The following is a 23,944-nucleotide window of genomic DNA, read 5'->3' on the forward strand; positions in this document are numbered from 1 at the left end:
GAAAGCAGCGAGCTGGTCTGAGTGGCAGTGGGAAGCAACACAGCCTCCAAGGGCTCTAGGGCTGTGATGCTCACTCTGCCCAGGAGGAGCAGTGAGCCAGTCCTGCCCCTAGCTCCTAGTTTTGCCCCTGGTCACCAAGCCTTGACATAGGTAAAGGAAGGTCAGAGACAGCTTTTTGCCTTAAGGTGCGACTGCTCCACTAAGCTGATTAACATTAGCGTGGCTGTCGGCATAAGATGTAATAAGGCCCAAGGTTATCAAAGCCAACATAGGACCCGTCACTGGACATTCCCTGCCCAACCCTATCCCAGGCTTTCCAGTTTTTCAAATTCTCAAATATCTTAATGATCAATGTTTTTGTAGACATTTTCCATAGGATGCTTTCTTTAAATAACTACGCAATGTTGTAATGTGTTACTTACCTCATAATATGTTCTGAGATTGTAATTTAAGGCATTACCTATACTTGACTTACCTTTACGTAAACTTGTGGTTCTTTTAATTAAAGGAGTATTTTTAATTGATTTTTGTCATTCCAGGGTAGGCACCTGAGCAGATGCTCTTAAATCAGTTTAAGGCTCAAAGCCACTTCCTCAGGCAGAATCCTGACTCATTAGATGAAACCTTGTAGCTTGCCTTCAAGATCAACTATGTTTTTCTCAGAATTAAAAGGAAATTAGTTTCTGAATCAAGGCATGTCCCTTTCCCTGTAAAACTCTATTGATTAGGTGGTGTATAAAGTGAAGATACTAGGGAATATGCAGCAGCTCCCCATCTTTCTGATACTGGAAAGTGAGAGAAGAGGCAAAGGTTGCTGCCTCAGTTTCTCTGCTTTGATCTTGTTGTTCTAAGCAATTGGCATATTAAACAAGTATGCTTCCAAAGAATGGAAGTTTTGTGTATTTTAATAGGCTGGCTTGTTCACCCATTATGAGGTCTTGAGAGTGTGCCAGCTGTGTTTTGCATTATACAAACTTAAACTTCTCGTGCCCCAGTTCAGCAAAACCTTCAAAGACGTGCCTAACCAAAGCCATGGGAAAAGTAGTGTGCTTAAAGTAAATGGATGGTTAAATGATTTGCTAGTTAGGTGAGGAAAGATCTAGGAAAAAAGTGTTTCATTTCCTCTGTTGCTTGATATTGGAGATATAGAGCATGGCATGATTGTGTCTGGGATCACAAATAATTCCTATGATTTTTTGTTAATGGATTGCTTGGTACAGAAATTGGAATGTTAGTAACATTACAACCCATTCTAGTGGGATGAGCTGTTTTAGGGATGTGTATTTTAAACACATTTCAAAGAATAGTGGTTAATTCCTTTTGTGTTCTAACAGATTCTAAATAACCTGATAAGAATTTCGATTTTCCCAGGTCTGTAGCACAAGACCATAGAAGACCATGGCTCATTCAGGCTGAGAAAGAACTCAGAATAGTACCCAGTATGGAACATGCATAGTTCAGAGTAATCAACAGAAACATTGCCTAGCTTTTATCTTTATCTCACTAACAATGCTACAAATAAGGAGTATACTGTTCTGAAGTTAGTGAACTTACAAATACATAATTGAGAGCAGAATCATGCCTTGCATTTTCTATAACATGTCATTATCCATTCAGGAATTATTATGGATAACCAAATAAAACCCTAAGATTGGCTGTGCTTTTAGTGGAAATTAGACTTTTAGAAACTGAGGATGCAGTGCCAGCTTATCTTTCTAATTCATTTCTTTTGCTGAAGTATTAATACTAGCTGTTTGCCTTTGTCATGATACTTATTTTAAAAATGAAATGAGTATGTAACTGTCATATTACAAGAAGCTGGGTATCTATTAAGTTACTTTTCTGGATTTAACTGGCACCTGCTAAAGGGTTGTTAATATTTATAGCAAGGAGATAATACTATTCAGATTACTTTAGGTGAATGGGTTTTATATATATGAATATATATGCTACGTGTGAGTGTGTATGTATGTGTATATATATGCTTTTTAGTGTTGCTGGTTGTTTTGTGTGTTCATATTTTATTATTTTACTCTCCTCATGATATAGTGACAAATTTCAGCTCTGTAAAGAACATCAGAAACAGGACCTACTTGATAAAAATCAGAATATTTATAATTGACTATGAATTATGTGAATCATGTACTGGTTTTGATGCAACAAATCCAACCATTTTTTGTTATCCTAACACCAAGTTGGTTTCTATTACTGATCGCATGCTGCTTTTGGCATCTGTTTAATGATAGACAATGCTTTTAATGAGGTTTCCTTGTATGCAAATATAAGATGAAGGGCTTTCTTTCCCATGCTGATTTTCCCCATCCCTCATTTTGTACTTGAGTGAATACAGTATTAGTTTTAAGAAGGAAGGAAACACCATGATAAAAAAAATAGGAATAATAGCTGTACAGACCATCATCTCTCCTTAGTAAGCAGAGACAACTCTTGCTGATGAAAATAATGAAAACTTCTTCGAACACTTAGTGAAAAGATCTGAGTCTGACAAAGGACAAGCAGAAGCAGGGAAGGACTTCGGAAATTTCAGTAGACAGTCAATTTGGGAAAAATCTCTGCTTCCACTGAAATGTGAAAAATCATGAACCTGAGACCTTTAAAACTATTATTGCATATTGGTTTTACATTGCCTCTCAAGTTTTCTGACACAACTTCAAAACCCTACGAAAATAATTTAAATCTTCATGGCCCCAATTCAAACACTGAACAGCAATTATCCCCTTTCCTATTCATGCAAGTGCTTCCCAAACTCCCTACAGTTTGTTGCATTTGCAAAAAGGTATTTTTGATTTAAATACATTAAAAAGTTGTGTGCAGTAGTGGTTTCTTTAATGGGCTAGATAGATATTACATGGCGGGCATGAGATACTTCATTTACCATAAAGTTGTTATGCTTTTGGAATTGTGTATGGAGTCGGCACGAGACTGACTGCTGTTCTTTTATGCCAGGGAATTAGGCATGTGGACCATTTTGGGTTCATCTGCAGAGAATCTTCAGAAAGCGGAGGCTGCCACTTTGTCTGCTATGTGTTTCAGTGCACAGATGAAGCCCTGGTAAGCGACATAAATGAAGAGAGCAATCTTGTACCTTGCTGAGAGGTTTCTTTGGCTTAGTGTTTTCAATTCCCATTGCCCTGGAACTGCACCCAGAATGTAATTGTCATAGTTTCATAGTTTCTAGGGTCAGAAGGGACCTGAGTAGATCATCTAGCCCGACCCCCTGCCGTGGCAGGAAATAATACTGGGGTCAAACAACCCCAGCAAGATGTTCATCCAACCTCCTCTTAAAAACCCCCAGGGTAGGAGCCAGCACCACTTCTCTTGGAAGTTGGTTCCAGACTCTAGCCGCCCTGTCTGAAGTAGCGCTTCCTGATATCTAGCCTAAACATGCCCTCTGCCAGCTTGTGACCGTTATTCCTGGTCACTCCTGGCAGTGCATGGGGGAATAGTGACTCCCCTAATGCCTGCTGATCCTCCCCGAGTAGTTTATAACAGGCCACTAGATCCCCCCTCAGCCTTCTCTTGTGGAGGCTGAACATGTTCAGGTCCCGTAACCTCTTCTCGTAGGGTCTACCCTGCTGCCCCCTGATCATGTAAGTGGCCCTCCTCTGGACCCTCTCGATGCTGTCCACAAGATTGCAGTGTAATGTAATGTAATGTCCTTAAGATTGTAATGTAAAAAAAAAGTTAATATTTGTTTAAGGCAGAAATAAGAATATTAAAACCAATGTAATCATTTCCCTTGATATTTTGGGTGACCATGGAAAACTTCATGCTTAACAAAGTATTGAATCAGATTATATGCAATAGAATTCCCATCAAAATGAATGGGGAGTCCTTAAAACTGACACCAGTGTTGATTTTTAAAGTCAAAGCTCCCTGCTTCACTAGTAATCGGGTCATTGTCTCATTGACATCCTCTGCTCTGGAGCATAAATATTAACCTAAGATGCCATTTCAAAGAAAAAGCACACCAACATAACTTTAACATAAGTTTTGTTCATTCACCTTGGTTTCTGTTGTTATTCTCTTTAGGTTGATGAAATCATGATGACTCTAAAACAGGCTTTCACTGTAGCTGCTGTGCAACAAACCTCCAGATCTCAGCTCCAGCTCTGTGAAGTATGTCCTATGCAAAGCCTGCATAAACTCTGTGAGAAAATAGAAGGTAGGTATTTATTAAGCTGATACTGGCACTCTCAGAGTGTCTGAGACTGACTGACTGTTCAGAGTGAGAATTTTACGTATAAAACACTTATATGCAAGAATATACTTTTTCCTTAGGGCAAGGGTGGGCAATTATTTTGGGCGGAGGGCTGCTTACTGAGTTTTGAAAAGCTATCAAGGACTGCATGACAGGCAGCCGGGGCAGATAAATATTAATTTTCTAAACTTTTTAGGGGACCCATGGGCTGGACAGAATGGCCTGGTGGGCCACATCCGGCCCACGGGCTGCGTTTTTTGCCCACCCCTGCCTTAGGGTATTGATTTTTGTTGTGGGTTTTGAAGGCCAGCCAGATTTTTTGTTTTAAAAACTGAAATATAGATTGTAGGAAAGAAGAATTGTCAAGCAAAAGCCAAATTTATTCATACAGTACTTTAATATTTAAAAAATAATAGCTATCTACAAAATTGAATTGAAGAGTTTGGTTCTCTAATTTATACACTAGTAAAACTGAAAATCACTTTTATAAGATCTTTTAAAGAAGATATACTTTACTAGTTGTTAATGAATTCAATTAAATTGGATAGTGTTATTAGGCTACTGTTAAGCGTGATTTCAAATATTGGATCTTTTAAAGAATTTGTTTCATCTTTGATAGAAACAATAGACTTGCAGCCTATATCTGTTGTCCAGAAGAAATGTGTTGCAATTTCAGCAGCTTTCACAGCTAAGGATTTAGCTATTTAAGGTAGAGCTGTGATGAATAAGGGACAGCAGCTGTCAGATCAAACTAGCAGTAGCTTGTTGGACTAAGGCCTATCTAGAATTAATCTGTAGAAACTGGAGAATTTCCAAAATTGCATTGCACTGTACTTTGTTTGGCCTTCTAAACAGCTCTGATTCTGAGGGCACTCAGAAGGCCAGTTGAGTCTTACAGGCTATGTCCGGTAGCAGTTTCCTTAAATACATTGCAGTGCTCCCTGCATAGCTGCCACATGTAGACAACACGTGGTTAGGTTAATTAGTACTACTGAGAGACAGTTCCAGTTAGTTTGCCTTCATGCTAATTAGTCTATCAGTCATGCTTTGAGGATAGTTATGCTACTTCCTGTTTAGGAGGCAGTTCACACAGAGCATTACTGAGTTTGATGTGTTTTTTGTGCAGACATGCTATTGAATCCTACCAGAGAATCCACTTCCAGTATGGTAGAGCACTGACCATGTTCCACAGTCAGGTGTTTTTCAGAAGTTCAGAAGCTTGATGGTGATTTGTTACCAGCTTAATCTGGGACAAGAACTTGAATAATATATCTGAGGGACAGTGTTATCTGCTTTTAACTTTCAGTATATTTGGAGAATGCAGTATACAGTGCATCTTAGTCAATATTTTGCTTCATCAAGAGTTTTACTAAGGCAGGGGTCAGGAACCTACCATCTGGTCTCACACAGAAGGGTCTGCTTCGGCGCAAGGGATCTATGGCACAGAGCTCTACTGTGCTCTCCCTAGTGCTCTCCCTCACTATAGAGTCTGTTGGTCTGCCACCTGTACAGAGTGGTTGGAGATCAGCCGTGAGTGTAAGTGCAGGCAGCTGGTCACTCTGGGGATATAGTCTTCCAGCCCGTGGGAGGGACCAGGTGACAAAGAGTGGCTCAAACCAGCAAAAGGTTGCCTTCCTCTGGAATGAGGCATAAACATAATTAAGTAGTAGCAAATATTAATACAAACTTGGTACAAAACACCAGTAAAGGCAGTCTGGTTAAGCTCCAACACATGGTACGTTCACTTTGTGTTTTATAATAACACAGCATTTTCTAGGTTGGCTAACAATTCTAATTGTTTTCTATTTCAGCAAAACTCCTTGTTGCAAAGGGTGCATTTTCTCATCATACATATATGAATATGTTCATATTTGCTTAGGTTAATGTAGCATTCTTCTAAAATAAGTGAAACAGATCAAGTTATTTAAACAACATTAATGCAACCTTTGTTTAAGACCTCCAGTAAAGATTATATGATAATTAAATTGTCGCAAATTAGGGCTTGGTTTATTGCTTTTCCTTTTGTTCCCCTCTTCCTAGGACTACATCCTTCTAAAACTAAATTAGAACTACAAAAGCATCTAACAACACTAAATAATCAGGAACAAGCCTCTGTTTTTGAGGAGGTTCAGGTAATCTTTGTGCTTTTTTGCTTGTTTTATTAAGTTGTTGGTTTGTGTTTTACTAAAATTGTTTGTGTCAAGTGAAAACTTGAATAGACTGGAGAAATGATCTCAGATCAGTCAGATGAAATTTGACAAGGGCAATTGAAAGTTTCTGCATTTGGTACAGAATAGCTGCATGCACAAATACAGATTAGGGTGGAGGTGGACAAAATATGGCCTGCAGGCTGGATACAGCCTGTGGAAAGACTTTGTCCAGCCCACGGTGGGTCCCTCAGTCCCACCTGGCTTAGACTGCATCTAGCCCATGGCATGTCCCACCACCCCTGGACGTGCAGCGGGGCTGGGGTGGGTCCGGAGCTAGACTCTATTTCTAGGCAACCGAGGCTACAGCAGCTCCTTCTGGCTGCTGCTGCTGTGCTGGCCCCGTAGAGATTGGCAGGGAACATCTGCACAGCCTTGGCCTATGCTTTCTCTGGACCCACGCCAACTAGGGCAAACCAGCTCTGGACCACTTAGGACCCAGGTGTACAGCCCCAGCCTCAGGCTACCCTTCGCCTCCTCTGGACCTGCCCACCCACGGTAAACAATGTCCAGGCTGCCCTGCGGCTCCTCTCCACTGCCGTCGCCACCAGCACTACCTCTGGGCTGCCCAGAGGGGCAGTGATGCAGTGGAGAGGAGTCACAGGGCAGTCCAGCCCAGGCACTGGCTCCAGGTGGCTACAGCAAGAAGGTCCCGGCAGCAGTACGGGAAGGTGGCTGCTTTTCCCTTGCACCCAACAGCAGCTTCTGCAGGCTACCGTCACTGCCACCGCTGCTCAGCATGGGCAGGCTGGTTTGGAGCAGGTGCGGGTAGGCTGGAGTCGTGGCTGTGCATGTGCATCCCAGCTGGTCTGGAGGTGATCCACTCTGCAAGTCCGGAGTGGGCATGAGGCAAGCCAGGGCCAGAGGTTGGGCACTGCTGGCAGTGGCGGGGAGAAGCCACAGGGCACGTGGGCTCTGGCCTGTTGTCGGGAGGTGATGCTGACTGGCCCATGACAGCTACCCAAAACTGCCTGTGTGGCCCATGGGCCCAAATAATGGCCCACCCTTGGATTAGGGAATGTTTGAATAAACTGGAGAACTACAGACAAGGATTCATGGGATTGCAGTGGACCATAAATTGGATATGAGCCAACAGTGTGCTCTTCTTGCCAAAAAGAGGCCAACATCATACTGGGTGGGATTAACAGGAGTGTCACTTGCAAATCAAAGGCAGTGTATCTGCCACTATTCAGCACTGGTGAGGGATCACCTGGAGTATTCTGTCTAGTGTTGGGCCCCAGATGTCAGGAAAGATGTGAACAGATGCAGAGAATGCCAACAATTATTTGAGGCGTGGGAAGCAAAATTCAACAGGAAAAAGGCTGCTAGAATTAGGGTTATTTTAGTTTGGAGAAGCGATGACTGAGGACCCTGCATGCCAAGATAGGCCCCGCACCACCCCTATTTAGCCACCTGTGTGCCAGGATTGGGCTCCGTGTGTCGGGTTTGGGTCCCGGCACTCTTTCACCACTGCCCGGTGCCACGTGCCAGGATCGACTCGGTTCAAAGCCAGCCTCATGCACATCCTGCACTGGTCCGGTGCACCAGGATCAGGCCCTGCATGCCCAGGGCTCTGGGATCAGGCTCTTAGGTACTGAAATCGGATCCCACACTGCCTTGCATTCCCCATTTAGCCCATGGGGCTTCCCATGGATCAGGAAATTTGACATCAGGGGAATGGCCACTGCTCTTCTGCCTCCACATTTTCTGATTTGTGGGGAAACTCACAGGTCAGATGACACAGCTCCAGAGGCCCACAGGCATAGGTTGAGCACCCCTCAGATAGACTATTCTTTGTGGCCAGAGGGGATAGAACTAGGAACAGTGGCCTCAAGTTGCGGTAGAGAAAATTTAGGTTGGAGATTAGGAGGATTTTTCTGACTAGGCAAATGGTTAACTATTGGAATATCCTACCTAGAGAAGTTGTGAAATCTCCATCCCTGGAAATTGCCAAGAGCAGGTTAGACCAGTGGTGCTCACTGACTTGGCAATGTGGGGGGGAGCAGGGGTAGAGGTAGGGAAGGAGAGGGGTTAAGAGTCCTGGATGCCTGGGACTTTGGCAGCAGGGGATAAGTGGCAGTATTAATGGCTGCTGCTTTTTCCCCCCAAATTTCCCAATTTATCAGGAGCTTCGTGGGCCACATGCTAGCTCCACAGGCTGGGTTTGGCCCACCGTCCGGGGGTTAAGCACACCTGAGTTAGTGGTGCTTTGTTGGGATGATTTAGTTGTGGATGATCCTGCCCGGACCAGGGAACTGGACTATTTGACATCATGAAGGCTCTTCAGTTACTACTTTCTTACAGTCCTACAATCTTAGATTTTTTTCATTTTCCTGAGAATTGTCTTTTTAGCTTATCACAGTAGTTTATGACAGTCTGGAAAACAACCTATATTTAATTGCTTTTTCATTCATAGAGCTTGTCAAAAATACTCAATCTAAACTGCATTTCAATAGAAAAAATGAATTTTTTCATTCAACTATTCTTTTCACTAAGACTGTGCTTACTTTAGAAAGCTTTAACTTTTCATTAGGAAACTGAACATTCAGCATTCTGTGCCAAAAACAAAATCTTTCAAAAGCTTTGCTATTTTTGATGAACATGTGAAGTATGTTAACATTCCTGAATTAAGTTGTATGATTTCAGCAGGACGGTTAACTCAAAAAAAAAAATACCTCAGCTTGTTGAACCAGTTAGAAACTTTGTTGTACTTCCACCTTAAATACTTTCTTCCTCATCTGCCATAGTGTAAGCACAGTTGTTTTGCTTAGAAAGGAGTTTATGAAATTTTGCAAAAATAACTTGAAATTGGGAATTTGAAGGTGAATGTTTGTGAATGGGTTGAAGGTTAGTAAGGAGGAAAATCTAATTGTTGTTTTAGTGTGGAAAATCAGCAAATGGTTTTTTGTTATACTACTTCCACCCTCTCTATAGGATGTCACTGTTTGCTGTATCATTTGTCTTACTGGTGGCTGTTAATCACCCATTACTCCATTTGGAGGTTTAGATGACTGTTTATTTCAGTAACTTAAAGTTTACCCATTTGCAATGATGTCTAAGAAAATAACTTATTGTTACTAAGTGCCTTTTAATTTAAGCCTCTAAAATGATTCAGTGGATGAAACTTAGTATAAAACATATTTCTTTTTCAGATATTTTTAATAGTGATTTTTTTTCAGCCTGTCATTTTAGGTTCAGTGTCTGTAATGTTCAATATGGTATTATCCTGATTTATGTTTTGAAACGATTATCTTTCTAAAAATATTTAACTAATCCCACTTACTCATTGTGACATTCAATATTTGTATCTAGTATATACCCTGTGAATTATAGCAGTACTCTTATGAATTTCAAAAATTTTTAGAGTTTCTCCTTTATATACTGGATACATGTGTATGCACATACACTGTAGTGAGTTATCATTTAAAAAAACTTTCTGTTCTAATAATTCTAAGCAAAATACAAATATGAATAAGAAAATCTCAGTAATTTTAATCGTATAGCCCGTTAGATATTCCTTACTCCTAGATTATACTTGATGTACATACAGTCCGTGCTTTTATCTGTTCTACATTGTTTAGTTCTATCATTCATCATTCCTGTAACCAAAAGGAATACTTTAAATGATTTATCATTAACTAATTTTTGGTCACTAACATTTAGAGCACTGTAACTTTTAAAACATTAATATCATAACAGTGGTATGATGTTTTTACTTTTATTTCACTAATTTATTTGGTTCTATTTTCTTATGATGCAAGTAACCCTCTGCAAAGATCAAGTACTGTATTGAATATTTACTATAATTAAAACTATACAAATATTTTAGAAACAAACCTCTATAGAACATAAAGATGTCTTAATTTTTAAAAGGAGAAACAATGTAATTTTAAAAATCATATTTTACAGAAATGATTTTGTTAAAAGTGAATTTTTATATAATGAAAGTTAGATCCATAGTAGAAAGTTCATATAGATCTCAGCAAACGATAAATACTGCATAAACAGTAAAGAGCAAAAACCATAGCTTTATTTAAAATATTATCCTTTAAAAATTCCCCCTCCCCCCTAAAATATCCTTCCATTGCTTCAGTGCCTTACATTCAGCAATTAACCTCAAGACTGGCATTTGTAAAATATGATTAAAGTTACCTAAGCAGATTGTTGCATTACTTGAATCACTGGCACTCTCTAGTGGAGTAATAGGGTAGCATCAAGAAGATTATATTAAATCACAAAAGTAAAAAAGGGAAATAATATGCAGAGTTTTATAATAATATAGTTCTATTTTTTGTGTTGCTTTATAGAAATTAAGGCCAAGAAATGATCAAAAAGAGAACGAGGTAATTATCTCTGTTCTGAGATATATGTATGAAGAAAAACAGAAGGATCATATTCATGTTGGGGAAGCAAAGTCGGTATGTGATCTTATGCTTAAAAAGATTTCATGTTTTGATTTTCGTTCCTTTTCACTTTTAAAGAATTAATTTCCATCTTTGTCATTTTCTAAATTTTAAACTAACACTAACGCTAAAAGAGGGGAAAAAAGTGGAAATAAACTCTTTTGCTTAATGACATAAACCAACCACTGTAATGTTTCTTGAATCTGCCTTTCTAGTATCTGGTACTGTCAGATAAAGGGTTAGCTATGTAGCACCAGGCTAGATCATGGGTCAGCAACCTTTTAGGAGCGACAGGTTTGTGACCCAGCAGTCACCACTGCTGATCCCACCACTGAATTGTCCTTGATTCTCTCCTTGGAACTAAATTGTGTATCAGGCAAATGGATTAGATGGATCACTGATCTTTCAAATTTGGCTACTGTTATGTTCTCAGTATAATTATGTTCTCAATTATGTCTTCACTCACATAGTTGTAATAAATGTTGCATTCCGTCATAGTTAGTTCTGCATAATCTTAAAAAGACTCTCCCATCTGTTTCTGACTCCCTGCCAGTCCCTGTTTGAACTTAACGGCCTGTCAAACCCAATGTCTGTCAAACCCACAGGAATATATTCTGATTTAAAGACTAATTTTAAAATTTACCCAGTAATTTGGAAGTTGTTTCTTTGTGTGCAAAGATTATTGCAGACTAATGTAAGCAGGGATTGTTAATAAACATTGATGCAGAATTGACAAAAGAAACAGTTGTTTATTTGGGAAAGGAATGACGATATTTGGCGTTTAAGCATCTTGGGAAGAGGCAAAGCAGCCACAAAGCAACTTATGTATAATGTGCATAGACCTGTTACTGACAGAGTACTGTATTCAAACTACGTAGTTAAGACGCACAAAAGAGCAGTGATTTTTGTGTGTTAATTTTGTGCATTCAGTTTGAAAAATTGATTTTTCAAAGGGGATGAGCACTTAGCTTGTAAACATGGGAGGTAACTGTCAGCCTGAAAACCAGGACAACCCAAACCACTTGTCACTTCTTGAAATTTGTGGCTAACTTGCCCTTTTTAGTTTCTACCAACAGTAAGAAATAGATTGAATTTTAATAGTAAATGTTTAGGTTTGGGAATCCAGAAGAAAGATGACAAAGCTGATCGGGAAATACAGATTGCCCGAGTGAGGGACTAACAATAGAGGCGTGGGGGTGAAGCGGGGAATGCAACTAGGTTACAGGAGATACAAAGTTAGCCAACTAAGCCTGGGGGTAGGGGATGGGGGAAAAGGGGGAAGGGGAGGGAAAGGGTTTGCGACGCTGAGAGAGAAAGGAGATAGATACACACAAACCCATTACAATGGTCCGCAATGGTGGAGGAAGTGCCTCAGTCCATACAGAGTCTCATTGCAGGAGTCCTCTTTGCGTGGAGTGGGGTCGTCCGTGGTCGAAGAATCCTCTCAGAGTGAAGCAAAAGTCCATCTAGCACGGAGGGGGAGCATGGTTCAGGTGGTCCTCTCCAGGTCTGGTCTGGCAGTGGCTCGTCTGGTGGAGTCGGAGTACTGGCGGTGGCCCGTGATGTGTTCCATGTAGATGTTGCGGGACCAACGGATGGTGTCGGATGCCATGAGGCAGCGCATCAGCTTGGCGTAGTGGCGGGAGACGTGGCAGGAACACAGAACGCTCTCGTTGCTGGGGTCCCAGGCTCCAAGCGTTCCCACGATGAGCACGTCGACCGTCACATCGTAGCCACGGCCCCTCAGGGTGTCAGCCAGTGGGGCGTACTTCTCCTGCTTGCAAGCCCAGGCATCGGTGAAGGCTTGGCGCTGGTTCTCAAAGGGGATGGTGACATCCATGATCACGACCTTTTTGGCCTCTTCATTGGTGATGACTATGCTGGGTCACATCTGGCTCTTGCAGCCTGGGACAGTGCGGTTCACGGAGATCTCCCCTGCCACAGCCGGGATGGCCCTCACCGGGCGGTCCTGGACAGCATTGTGGCAGAGCTGCCAGGCTCTGGCGTGTAGCTTGCAGCTGCACAGCACATGGGGGAGGGTCTCTGCCACATAGCCGCACAGTTGGCACCTCTTGTCCCGGTGGCCGAAGCGCACGGCCCCATTCAGAGGCAGGCAGTTGAGATGGGCGCGGTGGAGGAGGCGCCAGTCTGCGAAGCGCGTCATGCCCAGCAGGAGCTTCAAGTGGTTGCTAGCATCCCACTTCGAGGTAATGTCGAAGACCTTACCCTGGCTGGGTTTGGCCCTCAGGTCGCCGGTGTACTTGTTTCCGATGGCATCCTTCAGGAATCTCTCCAGGAAGGTCCTCGTGTGGGGCGTCACGGTGATGCGGTCGGCGTGCAGGGCTGGTTGCAGGGAGACTCCCAACTCCTGGTGCTCCTTGGTCCAGGTCCAGGTGCAGCCAATGCGTTTCCCAAGGCGGCGCGTGGCGTTGTGGGCTCGGCTCCACAGCGAGGCAAAGTCCCCGCCATCTTGGCTGAACTCGCCCTCCAGTGAGCTGCTGAGGAAGGTGGCCAAGTCTTGTCTGGTTGGCTGCCTCGCAGTCCTCTTGCGGGCGGTCTCCTCGAGGGCGCTGGCGATGATGGTACTTACCGTCGCATCCAGGCAGGTCAGGAGGCGGAAGGCGTGGGTGACCAGAACAGTGTCGCAGAGGTCTCCCATGTGGGGGATGTTGGCGCCTCCCTGCCGGTAGGGGATGTGTAGGACCTCATTGCTGGCCTGCAGCGGCAGGTGCAGCCACTTCTTGAGCAGCCGCCAGATCTTGGTATCCACCTACTTGAGGGGGGTCTTGGGGACCGCCAACCCTCTCAGGACGAATGTGACGCAGGGGATGAGGAAGGTGTTAACCACATTTATCTTCTGCCAGGGAGCCAGCAGGGACGAGTCCAGCTTGTGGGCGTCCTGCACAATCCCAGTGATGGTCTCCTCCAGCATCTGCCTGGTCTGGTGGGCGTCCCCAGGTAGCAGTAGGCCTCGCCATCACGCAGGTGCCTCATCGCTTGGCCCTGGATCGTGAGGGTGGAGTCCAGGATGCGGCTCTTCTGCCTGCCGTCGATGTGCAGGGAGGCGCACTTGGCGACGTTGAAATGCAGGCCCATCCACCTGGCTACCTCGGACATCACGTCCAGCATCTGCTGCAGCTGGATGGCGTCGGGGGCAAGGAGGACGAGGTCGTCAGTGTAGGCCAGGACATTCAACTTCTGGCCGTACAGGTCGAGCCCGCCATGGCTCGAAGGAGTGGTTCCATGGCCAGGTTGAAGATGATGGTGCTGAGGGGGCAGCCTTGCCTCACCCCCAACTGGATGGGGATCTCCGTGGTCTCTCCATCGGTGGCGCGGACGGTTGTGGTGCATGTGTGGTAGAGCTCTCACACTAGGTCTATGACACCATCCGGTAAGCCAGCTTGCGGAGGGCGCCGAAGATGTGGCGGTGGGGCATGGAGGCATAGTCGTTAGAGATGTCCAGCCATGCCACCGTGCACTGCTTTCTCATCCTCCTGGCGTTGTCCAGGGCCATCTGGAGGGTGAAGTTATGTTCATAGCAGCCCTCCATCGACATGAAGCCCTTCTGGCTCCAGCTGATGGCCCCACTGGTTACCACCCAGTTGGTGATGCGGGCCACCAGGCAGCTGGCATACAGTGTATATTACAGTGCTCCTCTCTCCCTGCTGGGCAAAAATGTAAGAACCAAAGTGGTGGTTGGTAACGTTTTCTGGTGATAGGCAAGAATGGTAAGTTTGAGTCCAAGGTAAGCTGGAGCTAGGACCCAGCTGCCACCACTGCTGGTTCTCCCCAGCACCCAGCTGTGGTGCAGCATGTGCAGAGCTCCACCACACCACACCACATAGGCAAAGCCCTCTGCTGCTGTTGAAGCTCCAGCTCCTTGGGCTGGATCTGCCTGTAGGCTGTAGGTTTCTGACCCCTGAACTAAGGTATGAGCTCAGAGAGTTAAATTCTCTCTGTAGCTGGTGTGTGCAGTCACTTGGAACTCTGCCTAAGGTTATTTATTCAGGGCCTCAAAGCATGGCATATTTGGAGATCCTTAATGTTGTATTATGTTTCATTTGGGTGTATTACCAGAAATATGTGAGGAAAAATATTAGGAAGAACAGCATAGGCTTAGGTAAGATGGGGGAAGGAGAAGAAATGCCCCCTTGTTAATGTGAAATAACTTTAGTTGAGCTAGTGGCAGTTATCTTTAGCAAATGGATTCTGATTATTAATGTGTTGAAAGCAAGATAATATTTTAGCATAAAACTTTTATGCAATTTGAATACTGCTGAGACATGATATAGTATGTTTTCTTAGGTCCTCAAACCAAAAACGTATAATTTGACACTTGGAAAGATGGCTGCATTCCATCACGAAAGCTGACTTACCCCTTAACCCACTGGGCACGTCCACAATTTTGTGATATGTGGTGCTGCAAGCATGTTTGCAGCACCACATACCACATGGTCCAGTGTTCTCTGCAGTGCAAGGGTGCACTGCCCAAGCATGCACTGTGCCGGGGGGTTTTTTCCGCAGATTTTTTTGACCTCTGGATATTCAGGGGTCAAAAAAAAAAACACGTGGGGGAAAAAAACCAGAGTAATGCATGCTTGGCCAGTGCATGATGCTGAAAAGTGAAGTTGGGCCTCCCGGAAACGCTCCCCGCTGCCAGCTAGGTTCTGTGTGGCAGAATCGCCATAGCTGCAGCCCTGGGAGGCCCCCGGGACCCCAGGTAAGGTTGCAGTAGCCATCCCAGTGCTGGCCCCAGCCTCCCCTACCCCACCTGGGGCACCTTGCTGCATGCGAAAGCATGCATGGCATGGGCGTTCCCCTGGGACGAGCAGCGGTGGTGCAAGGTGCACTGCCTCTACTTGTCCCCAGGCAACCAAGCATCCATGAATGTCTGGACACACCCTATTTGGCTTAATACATCATTTCATATCTCCTTTTCCTTGTTCATCTTTAGAGCTGTGTAAGAGTAGATACCCTTGGATTTATATTTGAGGACTTATTTTCTGAGATAGTCAGCCCAAAATACCTTACAGTTTTTTACCTGTTCTATTTGCTAGTTATCCTTGATTTTTGAATAATATTGAGCAATCACTTTGATCAAGCTCATAATTTTAAATTAGAAAAATATAAACAGCTGTGAGTTAAAAGTAAGTTTTTTGTTTTGTTTTGTTTTTAACTAAAACTTCCTTGCAAAATGTGTTTTCCATCTGAAGACAACTGCAGAATGCTTCCAGCCCAATCGCTTGCTATTTAGGAGTGAAAAGGATTGAATTAGAGGATAATTATCTTGTTCTCAGATGTTTGGAAATTGGAATTTTGTTTTAAATCAGCAACAGCCCAGAATGGTTATGCCCAAAGTTTGCTATTATCTAACATATCTTCAGTTGTCCATATAGTACTGTCTGGTCTATTATCAGTTAGTTTATGATGGTCAGGCATTCATATCTCTGAGATTTAGAGTTGCCATTAGTGTTGACAGGTCAAAACAGAAAAGCAGGTCTTATCAATACAGAGAACTGTGCCCTTTTACAGGCTGTGATTTGGCTGTATTTTTTGTCTTTAAATATACATCTCTCAGTTGCCTATTCTTCTTATTGTGTGAGAATTCCCACTGCTGATGCATGTGCCAGTGTTAAATCGCTGCACATCTTCCTGGGCCTCAGAGTTCTCTGTATCCTAATAAATTAAGTTTTGGAGGTCTAGGGAGGGTATTGGTGTGAGCCCCTAAAGATGATCAATCAAGTCTAATATGGGGTTCAAAGCAAACCGTTACTTTCCAAAATGTTGAATCTATTTCTCTTTTGCTTACAGTGGGTAAAATTGTGCTATTTGAGATAAATATGTGAAGGGAGCTATATTTTGGTTATGAAGTACCAGGACTCCTAGTGCTCATGACACATCACTTTAACAGTTTCATTTGAAAAAGCGATTCAATTCCTTGTTCTTATGATAGATCACTTCCGTAGTTGGTGGGAAAACAGTGAATGAGCAGTTTGAGAGCTGAGAAGTGGTTTTGGCATAGAAAAACTAGGATGTGTGCTCCTAGGAAATTGAAGATTTTTCACTGTATTCTATACTTACCTGTATTTTGTATGTGTTTGGGTTTTTTTTAATTACTTAACAGGCTTCACAACCCTCTACAGAGAATGCTGGAAATGAAATCCCGAGTAGCGCTTCCAGGTTCAGGCTGGACATGTTGAAGAGCAAAGCTAAAAGATCCCTAACAGAATCCTTAGAGAGTATTTTATCACGGGTAAGCATATTCATTTTTGTTGACTGGAAACCTGACAGCATTGTTCTATTTATCTGAGTGACAGATATACAATACGCGTCTCATTTTTATTATCTTTCAAATAAGCTGTTAAGCAACTTGGCAAAGAGAGTGTTAAAAGCATGTTGTGCTAAGGACAAAACTAAGCATGGATTTTTCAGAGAATGTAATACCTTGCCGAGGCGTAAAAGAAGTGAACAAACTAGTAGATAAAGAAGTAGTAAGTGTAAGTTTATGCATTTTTTTTTTTTTCTAAAACCTCTGACAAAGTTGATCAGAAGTGTCTATAAAAAGTAAACATAGCTTTGGGATTACAAGTCAGGATTGTAAGGAACTTTAGTTTAGAAGACTCCAACATATCTGTGGGCATTTGGGCAGTATGATAGGTGAAATTCTTGGTAAAAAAGGTAGCGGGTGAATACACATTTGAAGGAAGGAATAATTTAAGCTTCTACATGCTAATGATTTTAAAATTAACCATAAACATATTGGGAAAAAATTACATCTTGTAGATGTCCAGCTGAAAATATTAGCTCTGTATTCCCTGGCAGGAAAAAAAGAGGTAATTGTGCTGTTAGGCCAGGGGTGGGCAAAAAGGTAGATCCAGCTGGCAGCTGGACTCTCCTTGCCCACATCACTGTGGCTGGTTTCCATGCGGACTAGCCCCAGCAGTGGCAGCGGGACATGCAGCTGGGTGGGGAGCTGCTCTGTGGCTGGGGCTAGGAACTTGCAGTTGAGACAGCATGGTCCAGAACTGGGGCAGAGCTGCAATCTGCTGCCTGCACGCCCCTGTCCCAGCTCTTGACTGTGCTGTCGCTGCTGCAAGATCCCAGCCCCAGAGCAACTGGAGCTGGTCTCCATGGAGACCCTGGCCCCTGCACTGCCACAGAATATGCAACTAAATGAAGGCAGGTTTACATTTGGAGCACTTTGTTAATAATAGATATGCCAGTATACTGTACTGTGGTATGGCTGCAGCTTCAACTGATAAAAACTGATATTTTTACGGATATATTTTATTACAGGCACCCTTTCTTTTTCTTACCTATTACTCAAGCAAAATAAACTATTCTGTCAGAAGCCTACTTTGCCGTCTCTAGGAAGGACTGTTTAGTATTACATCTATAGTGGTCACAAACCATGCCTGATCTGACCCCTGAATGACATATGTGGTAGCTTAGGGATGTAGATGTGGGATATAGATACCGGGGTAGTGCTATGAACAAAACCCTCTAGGGTGAATGCAGCCATCACTGCCCCTATACAGTACAGGAATAATTTCTTGACTGCTTCACTCCTCTGCTCCCTACTGAACCAGAGCTCTCACTGCTGTGCTCCCTCCTGAACCCAGGGGTGGGGCAGTGGGTTTGTACCAACATTCATGCTTGTAAGAAAGAGTTTCTCTTGCAAGGCAGATCTTTAAGGTTGACACTTGAAAGATCTTTCTCCTAGAGTAGGCATGTTTCCCCCACAAAAACTGAGTGAACACTGTACAGGCACCCCCTGCTTAGTGCTCTTAATTGGTTCCTGACAAACCAAGCATTAAGTGAAATCGGTGTTAAGCAAAACCCAAAGCTTTTGATGACCCAAGATGGTGAATGCATGTGTTTTTAATGACCCAAGATGGCAACTGCAAATGTTACAATGAAACTCACTGAGCACTAGTGGAATCAGGTATCAATTTTAAAAAAGCATTGTAGCGAAATAGCACTAAGCTGGGGTTGCCTGTATACTCATCGTTTCAACCAAAAAAGCAGCAATTCTTCCAACAGGAACACACACCTGCATGTGACTGCTGTATAAAACTGCTTATACTGATTTAGCTTGCAACAGTTGCTATTGACAAGAGGGCTTTTATTGCATCATCCTTGTGGTTAAAATGTCCTGTAGACCAGCCATGATGCAAAACATTTAGTAAGATTCAAATGAGTTATGTTTATTGCTGTGAATAACAGTAATCCCAGCTGAACTGTAGATGGACCAAAATTTCATACAACAGATTCACCTTTGTGCTTCAGAACAAAAGCCAACTTGTAACTCTCAGGAGTTAGAATGAAGTTTGCTCCACAGGTATGTTAGTGCATAACTGTTAAGTTGCCAGGCAATCCTTTGAGTCCTTTACTAAAGGCCTTGAAACATTATACCAATTATACCAACTCTATGACTGTTTATTCTGGTTTGGGATCATAGAAATCAGAATATCAGAAGTGATGGTCTGCTGTGCAGTGTTTTGATATTAAAGGACTCTTTAGTTCTTCCTACTTGTTATCTAATTCATGTTTTTGCATCATGATGGATGGAATCTAGTATGAAATGTCCTGTAGGATCCAGCGGATGTGCTGTGATAGTATTTGCAATTTAATTCAGGCACACGATTACTCAAACTCTCTCTGTCTCTCTCTGCTTGCTCTAACTTGCTATGTGTGCGTGCGTGCGCGCGCGCATGCATGTTTGTGTTGGAGGTTATGATGCAAGCAACAGCACATTTTCCTGAAAAAAAAAACTTGACATGCACGAATGTATTGATTGCTGGAATCCTTAAAATTATCAATGGCCTTCCCAAAGGAAGCAGCTTTTTCTTATGCAGAGTGTGGATACTTCTAGGTATTTCAAAAAGTTAAATTCGATACTGACAGGATCTCTTACTTGACAGGTCCAGCAAGGCTTTTCTGTTAGAATTCATCAATATAATAAATATACTTTATTTTTTTATAGGGTAACAAACCCAAAGGTCCTTTAGAAAGTTCTGGCAGTGTGGATTTGGACAGCTCTTTATCCAGTACATTAAGCAGCACAAGTAAAGTAAGTGATGAACTACATACTGATATCTCTGTTTTAGCAGGTAATATGGATAGGGAGGGATATGAAAGGTATTTAGAGATATTGAGTGTGTGACCAATATGTTTTCATTTCTTATTGTTACTTTTTCCTGTAAGGCACTCGACTAAATCATATGGGAAAAGAAAGAAAACAGGACAATAAAAATGTAGCTACAAATTAATGTGTTTTAAAATAGGTAGTAGAAAAGCTTTTCTTCCAACCAGTGGAGCACTGATTTCTTTAATTTTTTTTGTTTGTAAGAACAAGATAATATATTACCTTTTATGGTAAAACTTACGTGTAAATGGGTTCCTGTAGTCAAAAATGCTTACTTTTCTGTTACTGTTGTGACAATTACCTATCTCTATTTATTTGCCCCTTTCTTATTTTGAGTTATCCTCAAAACTGACTAGGACAACTCCTACTCTCAAATTACCCTTTTTTCCCTCTATAAAGTTTAACTATAATCAGTTGTGGCTCATAGCCCATTCCTAATGATCCTGAAATCTAGGTAACATATTCAAATCCAAGACAAGGTCTTTTCCCATTCAACATGGGAAATGGGGTAAGGGCAGTGGCTGCAGCCTTAGATTTGAATACAAGCGGGGGGAGGGGAGTGACTGCAGCCCCAACTCCAGTCCTGGATTCAGACTCAGAGCTTCAGTTGCTGCCCCCTGCCATCTGCTCTCCTCTCCTGCTCCCCTCCACCACAGCTTACTCTCCCATTGCATCTTAGGCTCCAACTGGAGCCCTGCTGTGGCCTGAGGCAGGGAGCACAGAGCACATCCTGCCTCCAGCCCCCACACAGCTATGCAGTAGCAGAAGCAGCAGTGGGGGAAGCTCTGGTACTATCTCCCGAGCTGGTGTTGGGATCAGAGTTGTCACTCCCACCACTGCTGCTGCCTGGCCAGGTTGGGGCCAGAGGTAGCACATGCTTTGTGCTCCCTGCCCCAGGCTGGGGTGGGACTGGAGCTGGAGCTGGAGGTTTGATGGGAAGGTAGGGATGGGAAAAGGGTATGGTGGGAGGAGGGGCAAAGGTGTAGGGCAGGTGGCAAGGGAGACAAGTGGGAGGTGGCAAGGTGTGGGACGCTGCCGGCACTGTGGCGAGAGCAAGTAGTAAGGGTCTTGGGTAGCAGGGGTGTGCAGGCACTTCATTGGGGGAACAGGGGCAGGCATGGAGGTATGCAGGCACCAGGTGGGCAAGTAGTAGGGACAGGTGGCAGCGGGCAGGCCACATGACTCACCTGAAGCTTGGCCCCTTGCTGCAGTGGCGAGGGGTAGATTTTAAGATGACCCTCTAATAACTAGATTCTAGACATGGAAAACTGTAACACTTTTATACATTTTCCATGTCTAGAATCTAATTATTGGGGGATCATCATAAATTCAGTCTCATTTTTGATGTGGGCAAATATGGTCATTGTTTCAGTTACCAGGACAAATACTATATTTTCTGACATACAACATACTGCAGAATATAATATGCACTTTAGTTTTGAAAAGTCTAAAGAAGAGAAAAAGACTTTTCCAGAGTTATAGCGATATAAAGCAAGGACAGAGCCTAATCTTCAGTTGACTCCCTTTCTCTGTCTTTCCTACTTAACTGAAGCTGAAACTTTGATGCAGCAGTTCTCAACCAGGTAACAGCAAACCCCACTCAGGAGTGCTGCAGTGGAGGTGCTGTTGCCAAGTAGGCAGCCAGATAAAACTGCCCCATGTGCACTCCTGCTGCATTGGCTCTCCTATCAGCATAAAGCAGGTTGGAGTTGGATTTGGCTGTTGCCTTTCCCAGTTCAGCCTCTTCCACGCACCTCCTGGAAACAGAGGTGCACAGGGGTGGTTCCACTTAACCCACAGAAATTACACACACTTACCCTTCTGGGGCTGGTTGTACAGCAAGCATGTGGGACAGTTTTATCTGGAGGTAGCAAGACCCAGTTGAGAAGCATTGAGGTAAATTGGGGCAGCACCAACAGTGCTTCTCAACCACATCAAAGAAAAGTTTGAGCTACTGCTCTGTCTGCTGCTTTTTAGTCCAATCTCCAGGGGTGGACCTGTGATTTTAAAAAGTGTTCGAGAATCTTCAAGACTGTGAAGTTGGAAGAGATCTGTAGCAGCTAACAGATGGAAAGGTTAGATTGATTAGTAAAACATGAAGATCATTAAAAAGGAGAGATGATAACACCACTGTTACACCCCTGGGATTCAAAGCCTGATCCACAACACCCACCAGCAGAGAACCAGGCTACAGTACTACCAGGAGACTAGCCGTGCACTTTCTCCAACTCAGTCTTGGCCTTCCCGTGAGATTCCTAATGGGATCTAGGTGACCTGGGATAACCAATGGAGGCTACAAACCTCTGATGGGAGGTTTATAAAACCCTTCCAATTCTTGCAGGACCTTGTCCCTGCAGCAGTTCTCCTAGTATCTCTGCTGTGGACTTTGACTGACTCCTGTCCTGGACCTCCTGGCTCTGAACCCTGCCTTTGCTTCAAACCCTCCTGTCCTGCCTCCAGCCTTTCTCTAGTCTACTTCCTGCCTTGGACCTCAACACCTTGTTCCTGCTTACCCTGTCCTCTGTATTGGATTCTTCAGTTCCTGATCTATGGGCCCGCTTGGCCCCTGGCATGCGTTGGATCAAACTGACCCAATATTGTGACCCTTGGTTTTTGCTTCTGGGCTTGATTGTATTATAGAGTATTGTCGACCCTCAGCTTCTGAACCCTGACTCCCCATAGTTGGGTCATACCTGTTTCACTCTAGAGTGAAGAACAATGAATGAAGAGTAATGCAACAGCTGCTGCACTGTAGAGCAGAAATTAAAACAGCATTCTTCTATCCCAATCAGCTTTCCCACTTAAAACACCCCAGTTTGAGGGAAAGGAGTAGGTGTTGTGTGAGAGAAAGCAGAGCAGTAATAACTTCATGTCTGTAGCAGTGGTTCACAATCTATTTAGAGTTAAGGCAGCCCACATTAGACTTGAGGCACCCCATGGAAAATGCCAGCTCTTAGTTTTCACTTGTGCTATTGTTTTTCTGTAGTCAGAAATCAATTTTACATTCCAAAAACTCAGAAAAACCACACCAGATCAGAATGTGGATTTCTATTTGAAATCTCTGGGTTTATCTTGTGAATAAACAAGGTTTTTGTAAATCTTGTTTGCCCACCTATGGCACCCTTGAAAGGTTCTCAAGGCATCCCAGGGTACTGTGGCAACCTGGTCAAGAATCACTGGTCTAAAATTCCATCTAGAAAGTCTAAACAGGCACTGAAATAAGTGGCTGGCTTTGAGAAGGGTCCAGTGGAATTTACCACTAATCATCTTGTTCAGCCTCTGCTGTTGCAGTGCCCAAGATTAGGCACTCAGTTTTAGGAATGTTGGCCTATATTTATTTTCATGGCCTTATGTTTCAGGAAGTATACATCTGGCACAAAAAGGCTGTCTTTTAGAAATAAATCAGTTTATACTATAAAGTAAATTGCTGTATGATGTCAAAAATAACCTGGGATTGAGAACCACCTGAAATATTTTTCAAGTCGTATACGTTCACGTGTCATTCTTATATATATTTCTAGGAGCCATCTCTGTGTGAGAGAGAAGTTCCAGTTACGTCAGAAAGTCCTGTCAAGACCGATGCATCAGTAGACGATCTCACCAGTGACCCAGATAGTCATCCTGATGAGCAGCCCGATAAATTATCTCACCCAAGCTTTAGAAGGCGAGCAAACACATTGAGTCACTTGCCTACTGAATGCCAGGAACCTCTGGAAGCAGTTGAAACATCACCATCTGTTCCACAAAGGAAACTAATGAGGTATCATTCAGTGAGCACAGAGACTCCTCACAAGCGAAAGTAAGACTCACTTAAAAGCAGGATATTTTTTCATATATTTTGGGCATATTATGGGAAGTCCATAATATACTAGGTATGCTAATTTAATGAAAGAGAAGCTTAGTATTTAAGGAATGTGTAGCAGTGTTATCCCCCTAGAGCATATGTGATAATTTAAAACAACTGCCA

The 23,944-nt window shown here is 43.2% G+C and overlaps 1 protein-coding gene across 9 annotated transcripts in view; it reads left to right on the plus strand.

Moving 5' to 3' along the window:
- The window catches only part of TBC1D1 (TBC1 domain family member 1), a 178,849-nt gene that overhangs the window by 87,938 nt on the left and 66,967 nt on the right, over positions 1-23,944 (plus strand). For 7 of the 9 annotated variants that reach the window (XM_019552947.1, XM_019552951.1, XM_019552950.1 and 4 more), the window contains 7 exons: positions 2,965-3,069; positions 4,051-4,183; positions 6,260-6,351; positions 10,734-10,844; positions 16,954-17,082; positions 19,816-19,902; positions 23,499-23,776. In XM_019552947.1, the coding sequence (XP_019408492.1) occupies positions 2,965-3,069; positions 4,051-4,183; positions 6,260-6,351; positions 10,734-10,844; positions 16,954-17,082; positions 19,816-19,902; positions 23,499-23,776 (935 nt within the window). The remainder of the gene's footprint in view (positions 1-2,964; positions 3,070-4,050; positions 4,184-6,259; positions 6,352-10,733; positions 10,845-16,953; positions 17,083-19,815; positions 19,903-23,498; positions 23,777-23,944) is intronic. The other 2 variants (XM_019552949.1, XM_019552953.1) reach the window with 1 other exon arrangement.

The sequence above is a fragment of the Crocodylus porosus genome, unplaced genomic scaffold (assembly GCF_001723895.1).
Source record: "Crocodylus porosus isolate Cpor-Errol unplaced genomic scaffold, CroPor_comp1, whole genome shotgun sequence".
Taxonomy (NCBI): Eukaryota; Metazoa; Chordata; order Crocodylia; family Crocodylidae; genus Crocodylus; species Crocodylus porosus.